The sequence below is a fragment of the Anomalospiza imberbis genome, chromosome 8, assembly GCF_031753505.1.
Source record: "Anomalospiza imberbis isolate Cuckoo-Finch-1a 21T00152 chromosome 8, ASM3175350v1, whole genome shotgun sequence".
Classification (NCBI taxonomy): Eukaryota; Metazoa; Chordata; class Aves; order Passeriformes; family Viduidae; genus Anomalospiza; species Anomalospiza imberbis.
Genome location: NC_089688.1, coordinates 21762354 through 21785344, shown reverse-complemented (window position 1 = coordinate 21785344; position 22991 = coordinate 21762354). Strand labels below are relative to the sequence as shown.

At 56.6% G+C, this 22991-nt stretch overlaps 1 protein-coding gene across 4 annotated transcripts in view; it reads right to left on the bottom strand.

Moving 5' to 3' along the window:
• Positions 1-22991, bottom strand: part of SLIT1 (slit guidance ligand 1) — a 59956-nt gene that overhangs the window by 6918 nt on the left and 30047 nt on the right. For 2 of the 4 annotated variants that reach the window (XM_068197842.1, XM_068197839.1), the window contains exons 5-25: positions 9011-9082; positions 8799-8870; positions 8311-8382; positions 7835-7998; positions 7292-7439; positions 6713-6784; positions 6389-6460; positions 6213-6284; positions 5947-6090; positions 5635-5798; positions 5496-5519; positions 4929-5073; positions 4717-4791; positions 4344-4487; positions 3942-4085; positions 3669-3835; positions 2455-2587; positions 1486-1554; positions 1025-1096; positions 729-800; positions 364-435 (exon numbers count right to left, since the gene is read on the bottom strand). In XM_068197842.1, coding sequence (XP_068053943.1) covers positions 364-435; positions 729-800; positions 1025-1096; positions 1486-1554; positions 2455-2587; positions 3669-3835; positions 3942-4085; positions 4344-4487; positions 4717-4791; positions 4929-5073; positions 5496-5519; positions 5635-5798; positions 5947-6090; positions 6213-6284; positions 6389-6460; positions 6713-6784; positions 7292-7439; positions 7835-7998; positions 8311-8382; positions 8799-8870; positions 9011-9082 — 2169 coding nt within the window. Of the gene's footprint in view, positions 1-363; positions 436-728; positions 801-1024; positions 1097-1485; positions 1555-2454; positions 2588-3668; positions 3836-3941; positions 4086-4343; positions 4488-4716; positions 4792-4928; positions 5074-5495; positions 5520-5634; positions 5799-5946; positions 6091-6212; positions 6285-6388; positions 6461-6712; positions 6785-7291; positions 7440-7834; positions 7999-8310; positions 8383-8798; positions 8871-9010; positions 9083-10867; positions 10903-22991 lie in introns of those variants that run through there. The other 2 variants (XM_068197841.1, XM_068197840.1) reach the window with 2 other exon arrangements.

The following is a 22991-nucleotide window of genomic DNA, read 5'->3' as shown; positions in this document are numbered from 1 at the left end:
ACACACTGGTGTGTCTCAGAGCAGCCCCTGCCAACCCACAGCTGTGACACTACTCTGCATGGCTTGACCTCCATCTTGGGGGACCCCAGAGATCTAGTGGGCTGGGGAAGGACCCCACACCACATTCACCTAAGACCACAGGGACATCCCAGCAGCACCGGGAGACTCAGCTGCACACCTGGATCTGAGCATGGGCAGCAGGTCACAGCACTATCCAAAAAATCATGTCGCAGGTACCAGCCCAGAGAAGAGGGGAGAAGGCAGCTCACCCTCCAGGAAAGCCAAGCTCAGCCCAGTAGTTTTTAATGGTCTGTGGAGCCTGCATCCAGCCCTGAGCCCTGAGGAGTAAGAGGAGATACTCACAGGTGGGACAAGGAGGTGACATCTGCGAAGATGCCCTCGGGGAGGCTGGAAATGTCATTGCCATGGAGAGACCTGCAGAGAACAGAAGGTCCTGCAATGCCCAGGGCTCCAAGGTGGGCAGCAAGGACTGTGGCCCCAGCCCACAGGTCCAGCTGTGGGTGGCAGAACCACACCACATTGTCACTGTTGCAAATGCACCATGTGCTCTGAGAGCAGATGAACCTTCCTGTGCTCCCTCCTCCTGCAGCCTCTACCCTGCCCACTTGCATGCACCCAGCTCCAAGTGGGCACAGGGGACACAGGGGCATGGGCAGCAGCAGAGAAGGGCCGAGCAGGGCTGTGGCAGGGCTTAGGGCAGTACTTACAGCAGCCGCAGGGAACGGAGGCCCTCGAAGGCCAGCGGAGGGATGCACTGCAGGGAGTTGTAGCTGAGGATCCTGCGGAAGGGAAGCAGCCAGCACAGCCATGTGTGTGCTGCAAGAAACCCACCCTGGGCTACACGCTGCCCTGTGTGAGCTCCATCTCAAAGCACAGCTTCACCCAGACAGAGGGTGGAGACCCTGGTGTCCCCAGCACCCCCCAGTCTTTAGGGTTCCCTAGAACAGCCCACACAGCTCAGCTGGGCTGCAGCGCAGTGTGGCACTGCAGGGACCTCACTTACAGGGTGGTGAGCTGGCTCATGTTGGTGAAGGAGGAGTTGCTCAGGGAGCTGATCTTGTTGTTGCTCAGGTCGCTGGAAAACAGAAACCCCAGGGCTTGGAGCCAGCTGGGCCCTGGCCCCTCTTACTGCTCCCCAGCCTGCTCAGCTGCAATGGGGTGCAAACAGCAGCACAGCACAGTCCCCAGGGGAGCAGCAGGGCTGTCACACAGGGTGATGGCAGCAATGCCACTTGTCCCCACTCTGTTCCATGCCCAGCACCAGGTGGTGAGCAGCCAGAGGCTGAGCATTGCTACTGGTCAGTTGTGTTCCAGAGCAGAGGGGGGACACAGAGGGATGTCAGGGGTCCCCACACATTGCCAGGCCCCTCCTCAGGATCACACACCATGGAGACAGCCCCTGCCCTCACGCACAAGTTTCAGCAGTGCCTCCAGCTGCCTCGGCTCCTGCTTCTGGCTACTTACACAAGCTGCAGATACTTGAAGGTGGAGAGCTGTCCTGGGACCTGAGTGAACTGGTTTCCATCCAAGTAGCTGCAAGGGAGAACAAAAGCACCTCGGGGTGACTGAGAAGAAGGAGATCCCTCCCTCTTCCCCCTCTTTCTCCCATGCACCACCATGGACTTCAGGCTGCAAGAAGCATCTCCAGCATCACCTCCCTCCTGCACCCAGAGCCCAAGGGGCTCTCAGGGGACTGCTGGGCTGGCAGGGGAGCTAGTGTGTGAGTGCAGGAGCACACTTGGGTTTGCAGGCATGTCCCTGGGGACACTCTCCCAGCAGCCTACGTGTGCAAGCGCAGCAGCAACGTGCTGGGTTTACACATCCGATGGGAGCGTGGGAGGCCGTAACTGCTCCCAAGGCATGTGTGAGAATGTGAGAGATGGCGCAGGATGCAGCGAGAGGAGGAGTGTGCAAGACAGTGGAGGGGGCTGCGGGGGTGGTACGCATATATATATGTGCCCAACCAGTGCCTGCACCCCCTGCACACAGAACTTGCTGCCATCCCTCATCCCACATGGGCTCAGAGCCCCTTTTGCAGCGATGGGCATCACGGAGCCTGCACGTCCAGCTCTGGCATGCACATCTGAGCTTCGTGGCTGCGTGAGGATCACAGCTGCTGGGGGCGGTTGTCCCTCACTGTCCCCTCCCAAGGGCCAAAGACAAGGGTCTCAGCTGCTGGATAACAACACCTCTTGCACAATACCCTTGATAGCCCCAAGTCATCAGACTCTTGCTGAGCCACTTGCTGGTGGTGGGGCTGGACAGGATACCTTCGATGGGTGAGGTCCTACTCCCACTACCAGGCCAGGATGGGGGTGTGGGGAGGAGCCCAGGAGTCTCTGCCCTGCAACCCCACCGCAGAGGCCCCTCACCCAGAGCTGCAAAGTTGATGGAGGGTTAGAGGGAGAGCTTGCGTATTTGCCCACTACTCACAGCTCTGTGACATTCTTGGGGATCCCCTTGGGCAGGGCCTTGAGGTGCTTGTTGCTGCAGCGGACAACCGTGTCGAGGCAGGTGCATTCCTGCGGGCACTGTGGCCGGGGGATGCAGGTGGTCTCCTCCTTACCTGCACCAGGCATGGAAAGCCACCAAGTCACCAAGATCCAGCTCTGGGTTATTGTGTGAGGCCAGATTCAAAGCCTTGTGCCAACCTAGGATCGCTCCCCTCCCATGCCAAGCATCCTCCCCCGCCCCCAAAGCAGGGTGTTGCAGGCAGTATCAGTCAGAATTAATTTAGCAGTGCAGGAATTGCTCCTGCACCCAGAAATCACCTGCCCCACTGGTGTGGATACAACCAGCCAGCTCAAGGCTCCTCTGATTTCACCATTTTCATGCAAAAATGCAGTCACAGGGACAACATAGATAAGGGCACAGAAGAAGGGGCTCAGTCCTGCAAATCCTCCTGAAACAACCTCCTTCACCCATCTCCCATTCACAGGTTAGATGGAGCAGACCCTATGCTGGGCAGGCAGAGCAGCTGGCATTGCTCCCCTTCCCTGCCGTGATGCTGGAATCCTGTGGGAAAGGCATTCCTGGGACAACCGTATGCTATCTCACACTCTTAGGAAAGGCGCAGGATGAAACCCTTCAGTCATTGACGTGGTAGAGGAGGGAAAGCAGAAGAAAGGATGGTTTGTTTGTAAATATTTTCCAGAGGGCTCAAAAGCTGCTCTAAATTAAAAAAAAATATATATATAAAAAGAGGTTTTTCTCCCCACGCACACTCCCCGTCTGCTCCATCTGCCCACTGCCAGCTCCGGTGCATGTGCAAGGCTGAGAAGGGAAGGCGGGAAGGAGCAGGATGAATCCCAGTGGGCTTTGCCTACACATCTGCTCCTGTCAGCACCCAGGGCACGGTGTCTGCCAGCACAGCACAGACCCACCTACATACAAGAGGCCCAAGGTGCAGTGGGTGCAAACTCCTCTTCTGGCTTCAGAGTGCATATCTGAGTACCGAAGGGATGAGTGCCAGGAAGGGAAACTTTTGTATCATTAGGGGAGGGCATTCATGGGGCCTCCTGAGCAACCGCCTTGCCATGGGCACATCCTGGCAGCAAGGATGGTGCTGGGACAAGGAGCACAGTGTCATCCTGGGAGGAGCAGCCTGGTCTCCCCTCACCCCTGGTGCTGCAGAGCCCATGAGTTACCTTCCTCACACCTGAAGTCAGGGAAAGCCACATCCTGGAGTGGGATCTGCCGGAGGAAGTCAGGGTTTTGGCACCGAGGGTTCCCTGTCACGATCTTCCTCTTGCGCAGCCAGTCCCCCAGCCAGGCCAGCTGGCAGTTGCAGTTGAAGGGGTTGGCGAGCAGGTTCCTGCACACGGGAGAGAGCACAAGGGCAGCACCTGAACAACCACCAGGAAAGGGGACCTACAGCAATGTGGACAGGCTGGGGGCATCGCCCAGGGCCCAGGACATACAGTGTGGAGAGGGACTGGAGTGTGTCAAAGGCACCCGGTGCAATTGTGCTGATCTGGTTGTCGTACAGGGAGAGCAGGCGGACATTGCGCAGCCCCGTGAAGCTGTCATTGTGGATGCAGCTGATGCGGTTGTTCCTCAGCATCCTGCAGAGGGAAGAGAACAAGGGCACCTACAACACAGGCAGGCACCACGGGGGAAACCCACCTTAGCAGTGCTCAGGCTGTGCCCACCTTAGTGCTGGGCAGCAGAATGAGCCTGAGCAAGTCCCTGAGCAGCAAAAACCTGCCCCCCCAGCACTGGATGCAGCCAGCTGGTGGGCAAGGCATCCTGAGCTGGCCCTGCAAGGAAGCAAGGAGTAAGGATGTCCCCATGTGGGTGCTCATGGAGGAGAAGGGACTCACAGTGTCCTCAGCCCGTCCAGGCCCCTGAACATGCCACTCCGCACAGACTCCAGCTGGTTGACAGTGAGGTGCAGCTCACTGACAGAGGATGCCCCCTCAAATGCCCCATCCTCGATCTCTGACACCTTGTTGTTGCTGAGGTTGCTGTGAAGAGGGAAAAGCAGGAGGGAATGAGGGCTCTGCCTTGACCTCATCCTGAACTCTGCCTCCCCCAGATCCCACTAAGCACCCTGTGATGTCAGTCCTTCAGAGGACCCTCAGGTTGGGACATGCCCTCCATCTCATGCCCCAGTCTGCCCTGGCATCTGGGGATCCCCATGTGCCTTCCCAGCCCTTGGCACTCATAACATGGCTGTGCCTGCCCAATACTCACATTTTCTTCAGATGTGGGAGCTTCTTGAAAATGCCAGTGGCCTCCAGGATGGAGATCTCGTTGTTGTTCAGGCGCCTACAGTCGGCAGCAGGGAAAAGAGCTCAGGAGATGCCTGCAAAGTACCTGGTACAGCCCAAACCACGAGCCAAACCCCAGTGCCAGCAAGGTGCCTGCTACAGGAGGGAAGGCAGAGTGAGAGAGGAGACTCTTACAGCTCAGCTGTGGACTGTGGGATGCGATCTGGGATCTTGGTGAGTTTCAGGTTGGAGCACTCGACCACACCAGATTCACAGCGGCATTTTGGAGGGCAGATCACGTCACTATTGCATTCACTGTTCAGCTGGTAATCCTCTGTCCCTGTGTGATGGTGAAGGCGTGAAGGCAGCATGTGTTCCCACAGGCAGAGGCACCTCCCCCCCTCTCCCTCTGATCCTCCCACATCCCCACCTGGTTTCATTTTCTTCCCCAGCTTCCCTCATTACAGCCCTTGTTCACATGCAAAGCAGCTTATCTAAGATATTTTTCCTGGGTACACAGGGCACTGCCCTGCCCACCACCCTCCTGCAAACAAAACTGAACCCTGGGGACACCTTTTTGCCCATCCAGGTAACAGCAGGATGGGAAACGCCACAACACATCCTGGTACCCAGCATGTGGGAAATGAAGCGTGGTTCTGCTGGGCCAGCCCACTGGGCTCTGGCACAACATCCCCGCCGGCAGCCTGGCCAAAAGGACACCATGCACACATTCACGCACATGTGTGTGGCTCCTCTGCTCACCTGGGATGAAATACTGCTCTTTGGCTGTGGAAAAAAAAAAAGCACATCAGCCCTCTGAGCACACAGACACCAGGCTGGGACAGGGCCATGGACAGCTGTGCCGCAGGACGCCTGTGACAGGGCTGGGGACAGCTCTCACCCGAGCAGCGGAACTTCTTGCTCTTGATCTGGCCGATGCGCTTGTTGGCCAAGCGCCGGGGGCTGGCACAGCGGGCTCCACTGGTCTCCACGGGGTTGGCACGCAGGAAATCTGCCAGCCACTTCAGGTTGCAGTCACAGATGAAAGGGTTCTGGGCCAGGTGCCTGTGCCAGGGACAGCAGGTGACACACTGCCAGGGACAGCGGGTGACACACCGCCAGGAGCAGGGGGTGATCAGCAGCTCCAGCCCTGGAGATGCTTTTCCCCCAGAGGCTCGCCTGCCCAGCCATAGGAGCTGGAGTGGACACTCACAGAGTCTGGATGGCCCGCAGGGAGGTGAACGTGCCTTTGGCCAGGCTCTGGATCTTGTTGTCATAGAGTGAGAGCAGTGAGAGGTTCTGCAGATCCTGGAAGGCATCTGCCCGTACACAGTTGATCTTGTTGGCATTGAGAAGCCTGGCAGGGAGGGAGGGATGTGAGTCTGGGGACACCCCTTCACTGCACCATAGGTGCTAGGGACCTCAGTCCTGCTTCCCCATGTTCCTGAAAAGCATCCCACACAGCCACTGGTGCCTTACAGCAGCTGCAGGGCGAAAAGTCCTCCGAAGACACCCTTAGGGAGGTCCGTGATCTTGTTGCCATACAGCACCCTGGGAAAGAAAGGCTGGTGTGAGAGAGATGGGGGAATGGTGTGGGTCATGGTTAAGGGGTACAGCATCCACCCCATCCCACCCACACCAGTGCAGGCACTTACAGGGAGTTCAGTGAGCGCAGCCCCTGGAAGGCGTCAGGGGCGATCTCCGAGATCTGGTTGTTGCTCAGGTCTCTGAAACCCAAAGGGAGAAGGTGGCCTGGTCCCCTCTTCTCTTGTCCTATGTCCTCATCCTTCTGCTAGTTCCAGGGGACCACCCCCCAGACCCAATATACAGAGCTGGGGTTATCCAAGATCCCCTCCCAGTGCTGCCATATGGGGCACACGTGTCACAGCAGGTGTCCCATGTCTGCCAGCTCTCAGCAGTGGCCAGCAGCCTGAAGGGTGTTGGGGTTCAGGGTGAGCTGGTAGAGGCTGCACACTTACATCCTCCGCAGCTTCTTGTAGGGTGAGAAGGCTCCTGGTGGGATGGACTTGATGCCGTTGAGTTCCAGGCGTCTGCAAAGAGGATAGGGGGAGATGAGGGCTCTAGGGCTTGCCAAACCCCAGAACCCCACTGACAGAGCTGGGCCTGCAGGACCCCTAAGGTCGCAGTAAGTTACCCCACAGGAGTGGAAGCATTCTGCCCAGAGACAACTTGCATCCTGGGGTTGGGGCTTTCTCCATCAGGGAGAGGTGTCATGGGTGGGGGAACCATGGTGGTTGGGGTGGAGGAAGCACCCCTCCTCCCCAGCACCTTGGGTTTGGGGGTGCCTGCTGCCTCCCACATGCTTTGTGCACTGTCCCATCAGGGGCTCTGCACCATAATTGGATTCCTCTAAGGAGATTATTTCTCTATTTACATTTTTAATGCAGCTAAATCCAGGGCTAAATCTGGGTAGAGTGAGAGAAGGGCAAGGAAGGCCTGCTGCCCTATGGAGTGGCTGAGCTGCAAGGCTTGCTCCTGTGTCCCCAGTGCCTTGAGCCACCCAGAGCCCGGTGGTGACAGTGTGGGGCCATACTCACATCTCTGTCATGGTCTCGGGCAGGTTGGCGGGGATGGCCGTCAGCCCCTTGCCCCGACAGTCCACAATGCCATTGCTGCAAGTGCACATGGCTGGGCAGGAGCCAGAGGACAAGCTGCAGAGCTGGGCATGCGCTGAGTCCGTTTGTCCTGCCAGGGAAGCAGCCAGCATTGGAATTGCAAAGAGCTGAGCCAGGCCAGTATGTGGCAGAAGCCTGAAGAAGGGACCCTGGTGACAGCTCAGCATGCAGGGACAGTTCATGGCACCCTTGAGTGGGTGCATAAGATCTTGACGCACCCCAACTCCCTGCAAAAGCTCCAAAGGCACAGACTGATGTACTGTCACACTGGTAGGGTGGCACTGTCCCCATATTGTCCCCACACCAAGGACTGTGCTGACCTGAGATGAACCCACAGCATGGGTTCTGAGGCTCTGAGCTGGGGCACATAGCAGGAAGTGGAGATGGGCTGCATTGGTGGCACAAGCCTTGTTCCCCTGGCCCATGTCCCTGCCCTGGCACCCACCACCTCCTCTGTCTCCTCACCAGAACAGCTGAACTCGTTCTTCTGGATCTCAGCCACGTTGAGGCCGCGAAGCTGGGCGGGAGCAGCACACTGGGTGAAGAGCCCGATGGTGGGGCGCTGGCGCAGCCACTGTGAGAGCCAGGCCAGGTGGCAGTCGCAGAAGAGATGGTTGGAATGCAGGCGGCTGCAGGTGGATGGATGGAGCAGTCAGCAGCCACACCAGAGCTCCTGCCCACTCCACTGCCCTGAATGCCCCAGCCTGGCTCATCCCAAAGGCTGGGGGGATTCAGAGGGAGATACAGAGGGGCCAAAGAGCATCTGTGACAGTTGCCAAGGCCACCTTGCTTGGCAGTACTTGGGAATGCTCTGCAGGGCTGTCCCCTCCATTCCCTCGCCCAGCACTACTGAGCCACCAGCACCAGCAGCAGAGCTAGGGACATCCCACTTTAGCCTAGGAGGCCTCTCCCACCACCACCACCACGGCCCTGGCACTCACAACGTCCGCAGCTTGGGCATGTGGTTGAAGCTGGACACAGGAATTGAAGTGATGTTGTTGTTATTCAGGGTCCTGCAGGAAGACAAAGAAGGGCAAACGGGCAAAGAAGGTCAGGGCAGACAGGCTATAAATAGAAACATGAGATGGTCTAGGTGGCACTAATCCCTGGGAGCAACCTAGCACAGGGTGAATGGATGGAGAACTACAGACTGGGGACAGCTCAAACCCCCAGCAGGACTTGCTGTCCTTTCCAGGCTTCTCTCCACAGCCAGTGGCACCAAGGTGGCCCTCAGGGGCAGGATCAAGCCCTGGAGCACAGCTCTGCAGCAGTTTCACCAGAACACTGGTCAGCCCCTGCTCATGCCCAGGGAGAAATGGCATGCTGGGGATGACCCTGCAGCACCTCAGTGAGGGGGGACACTCAAGGACACCCTCATCCTGCATGGGGTTGCAGACTGGAGGCTCCAGCCTTGTCCCCAGCCACTTACAGGACCTCCAGCCCCCGCAGGGCACGGAAAGCCCCATCCTCGATGCAGCTGATCTGGTTCTTGTCCAGTTGTCTGCAGGAGAAAGGGAAAAAAAGGGAGAATTGTTGGGACAGCCCAGGCACAGAGCAATCAGTGCTCCTAATCACTTCCACTGCCTGCTGCCACTGGACCTGACCCCAAACTCCCTCATGCCCAACACTGCCAGGACTCACAGGTTCTTGAGGTCAGTGGCCCCACGGAATGCTTTCCTGGGGATGGCCTGGATGAAGTTCTCACTCAGGTCCCTGCAGAAGAAAGAGGCAGGAAGGCAAATGGGCAGTGCCTGCAAAGTGTGATGTCCTGTGGGAGCAGGGCATCCACAGGCAGGGGCATGCCCCGGCACTCAGTGATCCCTCAGGGACTCTGACAAATTAATTTGGCTTCAGGTCCTTGGCTGACCACTGTTCTGCTGGCTGTCCTGAGGCAAGTCTGGCTCCATCTATGGTGGCACAAAGTGACTGGGGCTCCCTGGGCACTGCAGTCCCTGGCTCTGACAAGCAGAGCTGACTGGCACAGCCCTGGGTAAAACCGTCCATACTTAAATACTCTCTGACTGCTATAATTACAGGTCCCTGCTGATTAACTGGTAATTACACTTAGTGGCTCCAGGAGGCATTCTCATGGAGCCTGACCTGCACTTCAGAAGGCACAAATAATCGGGTCATTATTTACTTCATCACTGCAGGGTACTGTCTGCGTAATCACCTGCTCTGTAATGCCAGGGCATGCCAAGCCAGCAAGGGCTCTGGGTTGCAGGGCTGGCAGCAGGTCAAATCCCCAATCATGCCTGGGCTGGCTTTTAAAGACCATGAAGACCACAAATCTCACTGCAAGTAGGGTCTGGGTAGACTGGCTTAGCTGTGGGAAGACCTGATTGTTTTATTTATTCTCCATGGCTCCCAAACAGCCATTCCCCCTCCCACCCTAATAGTCAGCAGCTCCTCCGAACTTGGCTGGCAACTGCATTGCCTGCTCCATCCCGGGGTGCCAGCACAGTCCTGCTCCAGACTCCCCTGGGACAGGAGGTCAAGTTCCCATCTGCTTCCTGGCAGAGGTAAACTGAGGCACAACATAGCATTTTCCCTATGCAAGTCCATGGATGAGTGAGGAGGAGGACCAGCGTATCCCACACAGAACAAATGTCCCCAGAATTACACAGGCCACACAGACACCCCATCCCAGCCCCAAGAGGTGGTTTAGGGTGTACACAGATGTCAGCACTTCACACATAGGGCTCACCAGCTCTGCTTCAACGTAACAAAGCCTGTTTGCTGTTGATACCCCACAGCTGGACTGGGCCAAGATGGAAGCACAGCATCTACGTTCCTCCCCATGCCCTCATTTCCTCCAAAAAGTGGGCTCAACAAATGGGCACACTCTGCTTGCACAACACCAGGAGGTCTCCAAATTGGGACTTCACCCCAGCTGACAGCTTCACTAACACAATGAGAAAATGTTCCTAGAGGGAAGCACCAGCATTACTTGCACAGCTGCATGAGGAAAAAGAAAACAAAAGGACAGGGGGCTTGCCTAAGCCCTCCAGTGGGATGCCTGACCGGCAAGGAGATGCTATACAGTCCCAGTGTGATGCACCAACCCCTGCCCCCTGCACAGTTTGCGCATCACTCCGGGTCACTCCTGGGAAACCAAACCCGGCTGGCAAAGCATCGTTGCTGGGGCAGTGGAAGGGAGACGCCGCCCCAGGAACTGCCCAGGCTTCTGGAGAAGGACAAGCCCAGCTCCTCTGGGAGCAGCAGGCGCAGTTTCGCAGCAACCCACGTGGCGGCACTGCCAGGCTGCCCTGCTGTTTGTGCTGCCTGCGCTGCCTGCCCTGGCTGTACCGACTATTCCCAGAACTCCGGCCCCACCTGCCCGCGAGGGATCAGGGTCCCCTCACCCTCTCCAAAGGCAAAGGACCAGACACCTGCAGCAGCCTCCAATTGCCCAGTACTCCTTCAAATACAAACATCTTCTCCTCATACTATGTTGGGGATGCGATAAGCCTAGGGATCCCCAGGAACTGCACTGACCTTTCAGAAAAAGACAGCATTGCACCAATTCCTCTGTTCTCTTTTATCTCCCAAAAATAATCCCTTAGAAAACTCTTAGGAAAAGACAGCAACTTTTTTATATGGGCAGACAGTGATAGGGGGAACAGCTTTAAACTAAAGGAGTGGAGTTTTAAATTAGATGTAAGGAAGAAATTCTTCATTATGAGGATAGTGAGCCACTGGAACAGGTTGTCCAAAAAACTTGTGGATACCTCATCCCTGGAAGTGTTCAAGGCTAGGCTGGATGGAGCAATGAGCAACAATAGGTGCCATCCCTGCCCATGGCCAAGGGTTTGGACTAGATGATCTTCAAGTTCTCTTCCAACCCGAACCATACCATGACTCTATGAACCCTCCCAGTGCAGTTCTAGCAAAGCACTCAATGCACCACATTCCTTCTTGGCAGCTGCCTGTCCTCCAGCATTAAACCCGTCACAGAGGTGAGCACCACACTTCAGTGCTCTGCACCCCTCTCCCAGCTATGGCACTGCCTGCCCAGGCAGGTCCTGTCTGCAGTTTGCTTGGTTCTCCCATGGAAATCTTGCTCCCATTTCTCTGCTTGGAGCACATGGGAGTCCCAGTGCGCCCAGGGAGTAAACCCAAGCGTCTGTCTCCAAGCTGCTCATTTACAGCTTGCGAGGGAAATGCTGCTAGAAGGTTGCAACTGACTTTGCGAGGCTTCTCCCCTTCACAGCTTTTTGTGACAGTCACCAATGAAGTGCTGTCGTTGGGGGTACTGAAGCCAAGAGGGACAGACTCTGGATGCGAGGGTTTCAGCAAGGCCCCGGCACCGGGCTGAGATTACATTGCACGGTCACACAGCTGACAACACCAGGACAAACACATGCTTTGCCTGTGGAATCCTCAGTCCCGGTGTTGGAACAAGGCACGGCCCCTTCCCTCCTGGTGTTTCATAGCTCCCAGCTATGTTTGCTTTACACTTTGGCACAGAAGAAACAGCAGATGGCACGGCTCCTCCTCGCTCCGCCGTGACGCTCGCAGCACCACGGTGGCTGCACCGGTGCCACCACACCCTGCCGAATACAAGAGTGTCACTGCCATCGCATGTGGAGTGCCAGCTAACAGCAGTGACCACGGGCACTGGCAGGTCTGACAGCCCCGCTGGGGACCAGCTGACGGACACGGGCAGAGCAGAGGAGGGGGAGTTGTCACAGTCACCCTCACTGCCTCTTCTGGTTTCACTTCCAGGTATTGTCCTAAAGCTCCAAGTTTAAGAGTTCCTGGCTGTTGAATCCAGGCGTTCACCAAACAGCCAGCCCATTCACAGTGCCACTGTTCTCCCATCCCTGTGCCATGTCTCAGGGGACCATGCAGCTAGAGTTTGTCCTTGCACACCACAAGGTACAGAGGGCTCTGGTAGTCCTAGGGGTGCAAAGGGGGAAGTATAAAAGGGGGTGAGTAGGGGATGGAGGACACCTTTGTCACCACGCTCACCTCCCACATGGATTTCTGACTCAGCAGATGCCTGTACAACAGCAGCAGCCAGCTCCAACCCACAGCTCTGTGATGACAAGGCAGGCACCCGCTTTTCTTCCAAGTCTCCCAAAAGCCTCATGGCCTGACTATATCCACACAAGTCCTCCCTGGCTGGGCAGTGAGAGGGATGGCGGTGGTCAGGGATCACGATTTCAGGAGCCTCCCAGCTCGCATCTTACACCCGGCTGCTCTTCCCCATTGTGTGTGTGTCGGCGCGGTATCCGTAGCGAGGCAGGAGGTGCCCCGGCGCTGCCTCTCCTGGCAGCCACAGCCCCATCCCACTGCCGCCGGTTCCCGGGGAGCCTCGGCGAGGAGCCAGGCGCGGGGACGCGGCTCCTCGGGGCTGGCAGGGGCTCGGCGGCAGGAGCCAACCCCCCAGCGCGACGCCCTGCCCGGCGCTTAGCGGGGCGCCCGAGCAAAGCTGTTCGACATGGCTTCCCAGTGGGGAGCCCACTCAGGCAAACAAACCCCGGCGGCCTTAATCTCCCCGGCAAGAGCCCGCTGGGCCGGAGGGCGGGCGAGAGGGAGGGGGCCGCAGCGGGGCTGCGGCGGCCGGGCAAGGAGGCCGGAGCTATTACCACGCTCTCATTCTTTTGGCTAATCCTGACTTCACACTTTAACCTGATTGAGCCTTGTTTGGCGAGCCGGCTCCTTGCGCGCCGTGTGAGGGGATTAGGGCTGGACGCAGCGGGGAGGTAATTGCTTCCCAGCGGCGCTGGCCCCGCGTCCTCCGAGCCCCCCGCTGCCAAGAGCGCTGGGGCGGCCTGGCAGCCCTCCGGCAAGGCGCTGCCCTCGCCAGGCAGCCCGGCTTGGCAGCGGCCGCTGGGCTGGCTCCGGTGGTGGTGCAGAGGTCCAGCTTGCCCGGTGTCAGCAGCCACGCGGGCACCTTGTGCAGGGCAAAGCTGCAGCCCGTGTCATGTCCCGGGCACGCCGGCGAGGGCTGCGGAGCCACACAGTGGCAGGCGAGTGACTTTCCACCCTGGCAGTGCCCGCGTGCCCGGGGCCAGCGCCGACTCCAGGCACGTGAAGTGCAGGGGGCTGCTCCTCTCTTTACCTTGTTTCCTCCCCAGCATCTATGCTGGAAATTCATTATGAGGGCTTCAGCCTCTGCCAGCCCACAGCTCCCACAATGAAAATGCATTACACTGCATGCCCCTGGCTCACACGCCAGTGCTGACACCAGTCACTGCAGGCACCGGCTCAGCCACAGCAACCATCCACCAAGCCTTGAGCAAACAAGACAACCAAAGCCACCAGCCCTGCAGAGCATCAGAGTTCCATGCTGGGACAAGCGCTCCCCGGATCCCAGCCTCACCTCAGTGGTGCTGTGCCAGAGGCAGCTGTGCTAGAGCAGAAACGGTGTTTCCCCAGCAAGCACTGTGGCACCAGCAGCTATTAAACAACCCGGTGTCTCAGATCACCCCACACATGCTGTCTGTCCCAGCACAGCCTGTCCAGGGCAGAGGGACGAGCAGAGACAGGGCTGACAGCTGTTCACACCACCACCTTCACTGCCTGACAGGTGACAAGGGCTGAGCTGAAGGGACAGTAAGACTCCTGCATTACAAAAAATCAATAGACTAATCAGCACTTGCATTAGTAGCAACAGCCCGGAGTCTCCCAAGGGTTCTGCACTCTCTGTTGCCACTCTAGGGCAGGAGCTGCTGCATCCACTGCTTATGCCAGCATCAGCATCTGCAGCCCTGTGCTGGGGTAAGTGTCACCCACATGTCCACAATCCCACATGTGGCTACTCGAGGTGATGCGCACAAGTCCCCAGTGCTTCAAAGACCCAGTGCCCAAGGAGGGGTGTCCCTAAGGGAGCAGCTTGCTGGAGATGGGGAGCAGCCACCCCTCCGCTGCATTAGCAGGATGCCAGGGCAACAAGGCAGAATTTTGCCCCAGTCCCCAGTGCCAGTTTGAGCAGGACCCCACAGCCCTGTCTCAAGTTCAGGCTGCTGTGGCGTGCCCCCAGCATTATGTCACACTGTTTGACTTTTAATGCGCTCCACTGGCCCAGCTGCTGGCACCACTTCATCCTGGCCAAAGGAGATGAGACAGGCCTCCCACTGCCCCCAGCCCATCTCACTCCACTGTCCCCAAGGTCACAGCCTGTGTGCTACCTGCTACTGCCTCTTGCTGCCTGCCACCTGCTGCAACCCCAGCCCTGGGGCTGAGGGCATTTGCACAGGACAAAGGGGGATGGCAGATGCTGATGCCTGGTCACAAACAGGCCAAAGTGTAGCATGGTGAGCTCAGCGTGAGCCCCTGCCATTCAGGAGAAACATGGTGGGGTTTCTGGAAAAGGTGCTTTGGCAGCAGCAAGAAGGGGAAATGGGAGGGAATGGGACAGGGTACAAAGCACCATGGTGTGGGGAAAAGAACATTATTTACTGCTTTTCACAATGCTAGAACAAGGGATGACCGACACAATCACGAAGGCAAGCTTAAAATCACAGCTAAGAGTGAATCCTCCGAATTGGAAGTCCATGCGTCTCTCAGCCACAGCCAGCTCAAAAGGAAAATTAATAAAAGCAAAGTGCAGAAATGCACCTGCCAAGCCTTGCTGTGGCAAGAACACCTGCAGGTGGATGCTCGGGAGCTGACTCCTACTGCCAGGAGACCAGCTGGGCACATCTCTGGTAGCACCACCCTGCCCAGTGCAGGCTGCGTGGACAATGGCTCCGCCACTTGCTCTGCTGTTAGGGACTGCCACCCACCAGGAGTCACTCCTGTCAGCCTGTTTTAGTGGCAGGCAGAGATGCACAACACCTCTGCTCCCCAGGGCAGTATGGGGGACATCAGCCTGGGGTCAGAGAGATGCTGGAATGCCCAGCCAGGGCAGGGATCCCGGCTCTGATCTCTGCCTGTCACTCTTGTCACTGCCCCCTCCTGGAAGAGGAGGGACAGTGAGTTGGAAGTGGGGGAGGGAGGCGCTGCTCCTACAGGGGTTCAAGGGGGAACAGCTGGTTGCTGCGAAGAGCATCCCAGGCTGGGCGGGGTGGCACAGCCCTCCCCGCTGGCAGCCGGAGTGGAGCGGTTCATCAGGCAGCCCCAGCCGCCAACAATTACGTGCTGAGTAAATCGATGGGATATAATTGGACTATTAAGATCTCATTATCCTCCTAGCTCTGGCTGCCACAGCCCGCAGCGAGCTGGGGGAGACTGCAACCTGCAGCCACAGAAACTGCCTCCCGACACACACAGCCTTGATGGGTACTGGGAAAGGGTGCATGGAGCAGGGACGGCACAGACAGAGGGAACAAGGCTGCTGGCAGCAACCAAATCCAGCACAGGAGACATGTCTGTGGCACAGCAAAGCACTGTGCAAAGGCAGGGTGGTGTCCCTACAGGGGTCCTAGAGATTAAGACAACCAACCATCCTTCTAGTCACCATACCAACCTGAAAGCCACCACTGACCTCTCCCGCCCTGTGTTCTCATTGCTCCTCAGTGAGTTGGGGAGTTTGGCCTGTATATGCCCTTACGTGCATATCTCTACCCCGTTCCTGCTGGAAAGCAGGACTCATGTCCCCACCTGCAAGATACAGGGTCCCAGTGCTCTGAATCATACAGGCTGCAGACCCTGAGTGTCCCTTTCCCTGTGCAAGGGCTATGTACCCACATCATCACCTGCTCACACACCACCCATGGTGGCTGATGCGATTCCAGGCCATGGGACAGTGCTCCTGAAGGGACCAGCATCCTCAGCATCTTTTGGCACCAGGTCATATCCACTGTGGTTCAAGTGAAAATAATCACTTCTCTTAGGAGAGCGGACCATAATCCCACCTGAGGTTTCTCGTAATATTTCTTTTCTTCTTATTTTCTCAGCACCAGTGAAAGCAGTGAATCAGAGCTCCTCCTTGCCAAGCCTTATCTATAAGGACAAAACAATCCTTTGCTGCAGCAAGGCAAAACACAACTTGACCACCACAATGTGCTGAGTGTCTCAGAGCACAGACCTCAGTGACACAAGCCCTATCAAAAACTTCTGCCTGTCCACACAGTAAAGTGTAAAAGTGAACAGAGCAGGGAGCAATGCTTCATGCATACTATCCTGCCTTCCCCAGGCTTCCCAAAGTGCCGTGCTGACCCCAGGCTCTGGCCCTGGTTCTTTCCCTCCCAGGAGATGCAGATGCTTCCAAAAACATTAAAGCTGGAGAGGTTTGTTGCTTGGACAGATGAGCAGAGCATGTGTAAAAGCCAACATATGCTCATGGCAACAGTTAGTGAGAGGAGTCCCAGCCCCAGCATGGTGGTGTTGATTTAGCAAAACATTTCAGGGTATGCACAAATCTCAGTGGCTTCAAAGGGACACTGCTGACCCATGCCATGACCCGCTGTCTTTACCGGAGCACCAGCAATTGACTCTGGCTGGTATCACCCAAGGGTGCCACCACAGTGTCAGTGTGTGCTGAGGGGACGCCCCGGGGATGCTGAGGCATGTGGGTCCATGCACTGCAGGTAACATCAGCAGCGCCACGTTTGGGCATCGGGGAAGCTGGGGACAATGCAATGTCCCCAGCGAGTGGGGTGATCTGTGCCGGAGGGCACTTGCCTGAGCCGGGCTTTGCTGAGCTCTCTGCCAGGGCAGCGCCTGTGCAGTGGCTCCGGTCCAGCTCCAGCAGGATCGGCTCCTGCGTGGGCTGCGCTGCAATGCCAGAGCTGCGGGACTCGGCCTCTGTGGGAAGGGGGATGCTATGGGAACAAGGGGAGCTGGCCAAGGAAAAGAGGGAGGGTGGGAGGGAGGGGGAATAAAGCATCTGCTACACACCCTGGAGCCTCTTCAGAGATTGAAACAAGTTAAAAGCAGCAGCTTTAATGGAAACACAAGTGAAATAACAAGCTGCAAACCCTGCGTGCCTGTCACCGCCCCCTCCCCACAGTGTCCCTTTGTTCCTGCAACCTCGTTATCGGCAGGAAGAGGAGCTAACTTGAGGCTAAGGCATCGCCATCAGCTCCCCCTCGTCCCAAAGTGTCTTCAGAGAGCCACAGCTCCTTCTGTGTCCAGTGCCCAGTGGTCTGGCAGAGCCCGGGGTGAGCAGGGAAGTGTCCTGCAACCCACCTGTGGGAGCAGCCAGCCTGCCAGTTTCTGCAAAAGGACCTACTCTGTGGCTGACACATCTAGCCCGGTTCTCACTGTCTGCTGGCTGAGGGTTCATTCCCTCCAGCAAGTGTGTGGCTGGACACTGAGTGTTAAAACTGCACCTGCCTGGCTCACAGCCTCTGTGAACCAAGGCACCCAGCCATGGGGCCCATTGCTGCACAGCCTCCTGCTGCTTTTCATCACTTCCAAGTCCCCTTAGCCCTGATGTTCAGCAAATCTTTTCTCCTCCCTCTTTTCATGTTTTTGCTTCTGTCTTACCCTCAAGTAGTGGGAAATCCCTGCACGAATCTTCCACCAAAGCGTGTTTTTCCAGCTACCACACTACCCTCCAGCCTGTGCACCTACCTGCTTCACATCTGCATACCTTGCCTCATTTCAAGCATGTTCCCCACACACTGCAAATAAAAGGCACAGAGAGATGTCCCTTTCACCAGGGCTGCACACCAGGCCCCCAACCCTGCAGAGAGCAACTACTGCCCAGAGCGTAGTACCTCAGCACTCACAGACCCACATGTTCCAGGACATCCAGCAAATCAGAGTAGCCCAGCAGCTCCACAGCCTGGGACAGAGCAAGCTAGGGGTGGTGGCAGAGATTTCCTAGACCATGTGTGGCTCTACCTCCAACAGACAGCAGTGTGCCACAGCAAGACCCTCCCATGTAGCTCTGTGACAGTTAGGACAAGGTCAATCCTCCCTCACCCCATCACAACCCCATGCATGACTGTGCCATGCCCTGAGAAGTGCCAGGCTCCAGCCCTGCCTGCCACAAAGCCTTACATCCTCCAGCATGCAGTGTGTGCTCCCTGCCTGGCAGCTCACACCCGAGAAGATACCCCAAACTCCACGCTGCAACACTCATCCAAGGTGTAAATGAAAAAGCAAATAGCTCTTCTGGAGCCAGCCCTGAGCCCTGTGGGGAGCTGGCTGCAGCTCTGGTTAGCAGGCTCATCCCCTGGGTTTGTGGCACTGCAGAGCCCAGAGCTAATTGACTCCCAGGCTCTGAGGCTTTTAATTGCTAATAAGTGTGAAGCCAGCCCTGCCAGCCCTCCTGGATTCCTCCGAGGTGTGAATGAGGCTGAGCCAAGCTGAGAATTGTGTCCCGGCTGTCCCAGATCTGTCCCAGATCTGGGTGAGACAAGAAGCGATGCTGTGGATCTGTGATGCTGCTCCTCAGCTTTACAGGTCCTGGGACAGCAACTAGCCTCAGTTGCTAGTTTTAAGAGCTAAAGCGAACTCCCTGTGGCCTGGAGGATGTTCTGAAACCGTGGCTGAACCTTGCAAGACAGCTGGAGAACTTGGCAAGGTGCCCTGACATGACTAAGCATCCTTCACACTCCTCATGTTTGGCCCTAGCACTCAGACAGGTAAAACTCTTATGTCTCATAGCCTGGGGCTTCCTGAAAGCTCCTGGGAGAGGCTGGCAGTGGGATGAGAAGTGGGCGATGCATTGCAGGATGAAAGGCAGCCAGGATGGAGCCAGTGGGACATCTCAAATCGTGCCCATCAGCTGGTAAAAGAGATGTGATTTTACACAGGACTAGGAGGAAACAGCCAGGATAGGAGAAGGAAAGGCAGATGGAAAACAGCAGAGTGTGTGTTGGGCTGCAAGAGCACCCGAGCATGGGAATCAAGCACAGGGACACACAGGGAAAACCCAACAGGAAGATAAAGAGACTCCATCTCATGTGACACACATCAAAGCCAAGATAAGAACTGCTGGAAGGCAGGCAGCAAAGTCCTGCCAACAAGGCTGGCCCAAGCTGGGGCTGCCCTTGCCCAGTAACAACTACTCTTGAGAGGGGGTTTGGGAGAGCAGCACCCAGTCATGGCCATGACACAGGGGACTGGGAGCAGCATCCCAGCCCACAAGGCTTCCCTCCACAGAGCTGCTCTTTGAAGAGCCCCTGGCACAAAACCACACCACAGGTCTCGGGAAGCCTCTGCCTGCAGGTAGTGAGTACAGCTGCAGCTCCCACCCACGGACCTGCCTGTGCTGTGGATCAACAGCCCCTCTTTGTTTTGAAGAGACAGAAATGAGTTGCTGGAGCCACATCTGGGTGCTCCCCCCTTTCCCTGATCCACACATGCATGGAGCCTTGGAGAAGTATCAAGCCCAACAGCAGCACCCAACCACAAGGCACAGACTGACAAGTCCTGGCCCTGAGTCTTTGGACACCTAGAGGTCTCACAGAGATCTTCAGTTTCTGTATTTAAGTTCAAGTGATGGAGCAGCCCCACACCCTTTTTCAAATCTGCCCTGAGGTTAATTATCTTTGGGGTTAACTGTGCACCTCCTTTGTTCCAAGTGCATCTGACTCACAGTGGGAACAGCGGCTCTGTGACACCAAGAGCCCATGGCTGACTCTGCCCTGTGGATGTGCCTTAAGGGAACTGTGTTACCTGCATGTCCACATCTCCTGCCACAGCCTGATTGAGCTCAAGAGCAGCCAGGATTGCAGAGGGGAACTCCACAGAGGTGAGTGTGAAGATGTTGCCTGGGAAGAGGGGATGGGACCCTTCACCCTGGCTGGCTTGGGGGGTTGCTCCTCACAGCTCCAGGAGAGGTGCTGGCCAGGGCTGGAGCTGCCAAGGTTGCAGCCAGCCTCCAGCATGGCTGCTCAGGTGGCCTGGCACTGCTGGCACAGCTGCAGCTTGTGCTCTAGGACCTGGGGAGAGAAGCTGCTGAGGCTGATTACCCCTGCCAGAGCAGGCCTAGCAGGTTTATTTTTAACACTTCTGATTGAAGCTGGTTTCCTGCTGACATTTACACTCCTTCATCATTATCGGCTCCCCGGCTTCCAACTGCCAGGATAAAAAGGAGAATGAAATCTCCCGAACAGTGGTGTCCTGGCTGCAAACCCCACAGAGGGGGAAAGACCCAGACCAGTGCAGCTGGGCAGATACCAGCCCCCTTGGAGGGAGGTGGGTGCCTATCTCTCAGTGGGGACATTACAGACTGGCATCCCGCCACCAGATGCAGCAGGAGCCATCTCAGGGCAGCCTGTGGAGGAGTCTGAGGCATCATCACTGGCATGAGTGTAAGGACATGGCAGCATGGCTGGGCAACAGATGCAACTTTGGGTGCTGGTGTCCCCAGAGACAGCCACGCTCCTGGAAGTGCCCCAGTGACTGGCTCCAGGTGCAGCAGGAGCCATGGCTGCTGTCTGGGGCCAGCAGAAGGGTGAGGTGCCAATCCTGTTTGCATGCCCATGCCATCACCTCCCAGCAGTGGATAAGGGGACTCACGAAGACACGCAGGGCTTGGACTCCCAATGTGGTCCTTTGTGATGGGAGAGCCAAGCAGGAGCTGTGCAGCTCAGCCTGACCTTACCCTCCTTCCTATGCTGCTGTGGGAAGGCCAGCAATGCAATGTAGTGGGGCTCCCAGCATGACCAGAGAACTCAGATCTGAAAACCTTGGTTTTTTTCACTATGAAACAGTCAAATTCCAACACGTGCTGTCTAAAAATACACTCTAGTCTGCCCAGGACGCTGCCTGCTCTTACATCTCTTGGATGATTCATATTTTGTCAGGTTCCAGATCAGTTTTGAGACCAGAAATACCAGGTTTGAGAGACAAGCATGTCACAGGCCCTGGAAGGTGTCAGAGCCCTGTGAGAGGAGGCTGGAGAAGTGACCGAGGTGGGAGATGTCCTTCTGCAGCTGGGACTGTGGGCTGGGTGTTCCTGACATGAAGAATGGCTCTCATGGAGGGGGAAAGCCCTCCTACAGTCCTGGATGGGTACAAGCTGCTCCAAGGCCAGACAATCAGCACAACCCTGCTGCAACCCAGAACAGCCCCAAAATAGGGTGGATTTATACACAGGAGCTTGCCTCCAGCTTTTACTTAATTGACTTCACGGATATAAAATCATCAATAACTAATTACACAGCCCCATTCCTGCCTAATATGCTGAAATCTGCCTCCTAATTAAATATTATAGGCATTTAAAAGCATTTCTGACAACACATTACCTATGTAAAATACTGCAAATTAGCTGGCTCCCACACTGAAATCCTACTCAGGAACAATGCAGGGACCTGGTTGGACAGAAATCTGGGACATAATTTCAAATAAATTAGGAAAAGGGCCCACTCTTCTGGCAAAGGATTTTTGTTTTTTCTGAGGGTTGGAGATTGCTGAAGCACAAAGGAGACAGCCCAGTCCTGCTGCCCCATGAGCCACGTGAGCCCCCCAGCAAAGGCGATTAGGATGTAAGAGAGCCCCTGGTTAGTTAGGCAAACATTAATGCAAATTGTCAGTGAGCCTGGAGATGAGATCCCAGGCACAGTGGCTTGAAGGGGAGCAGGCACTTCCTCATATTATCAGCCCATCCACTCGCTGAGGGGGGAGCGGGAGCCAGGAGCTGCTCTGTGCCATAAGAAAGGAGCTCCAAGAGCCAATTTCCATCCAGACACAGTGCATTTGATGTCTTGTGAAGTCGAGTTTACGTGCGCTGTCTCGCTTCTGCCTCACACAAGGAAGGGGCTGGATCCTCCCCCTGCACACACAGCCGCAGCTCTGGCTGAGCACTGAGCATCCCACAGCACCTTGGGATCCAGCACGGGATGAGCCATCCCCACTGCACCCTTCTAGCCAAAATGCAGCTGGAGAAAAAAAGGGCTTGGGTTTGGTCTCCTCCACATGAGTAAGGGGCCAAAGTGCTGCTGTCTTGCTTTGCCCCCTGCACGGAAAACTTCTCTTCCTCAGTCTTCAACTCTGGCTTGGTGTGAGCCCAATTCAGTGCTGAGCTGGAGCCATGTGGAGCAGAGGAGGGGGCACAGGAGGGCTGTAGCATCCCCCACCCTAACCTGCAGGCAGGAGCCCAGCCCAACACAGTGTCTGTGGGCTGTAGTGTTTGTGTGTGCTCTGGTGGCAGGCTCTTCCCCTAAAAGCAGAGCAGAGAGCAGGCGGTTTGCAAGGGAAAAGGCCAGGAGCTAAGGCAGGGAACATCACCTGGTAATTGCCTGCAAACTTAACTTGCAAGTGGAAGCTGCAGTGCCAGGCTTTGAACAGGGCTGTTTCATGTGCCTGGTGTTCCTGCTGCTCCCTGTGCACCCCATCAGACATGGGAGAGGGGATGAGGACAAAGAGTGTGTTTGAAATTCACACTTCAAAGTTGCTATCCGCGTGGACTGGCTGGATATTTGCTGCACAGATGGAGACAAGTCAGGGAGCAGAAGGGTGAGCAGGGAGACAAGGGCTCACATTCCCAGACCCTTTAATGCTGGGATCAATCACCTGCTCAGGGATGCTCTGCTGCAGTGAGATGAGAGCTGTACTCAACCCCTGCCATGCTGCAGCCCGTACCCAGGGTAACACTGCCTGACGCTGGAGCACTCTGGGGCTGGGGGCTCTCCACACACTCTGCTGCACTGCCTGCTGTGTCCATACCCTGCGGCACACACTGCAACCCATGGCCCACTGCACCATGTCCACACTCCCTCCAGCATGCAGACACGCTGCACACACACACATGTTCTCTTAATTAGTCCTT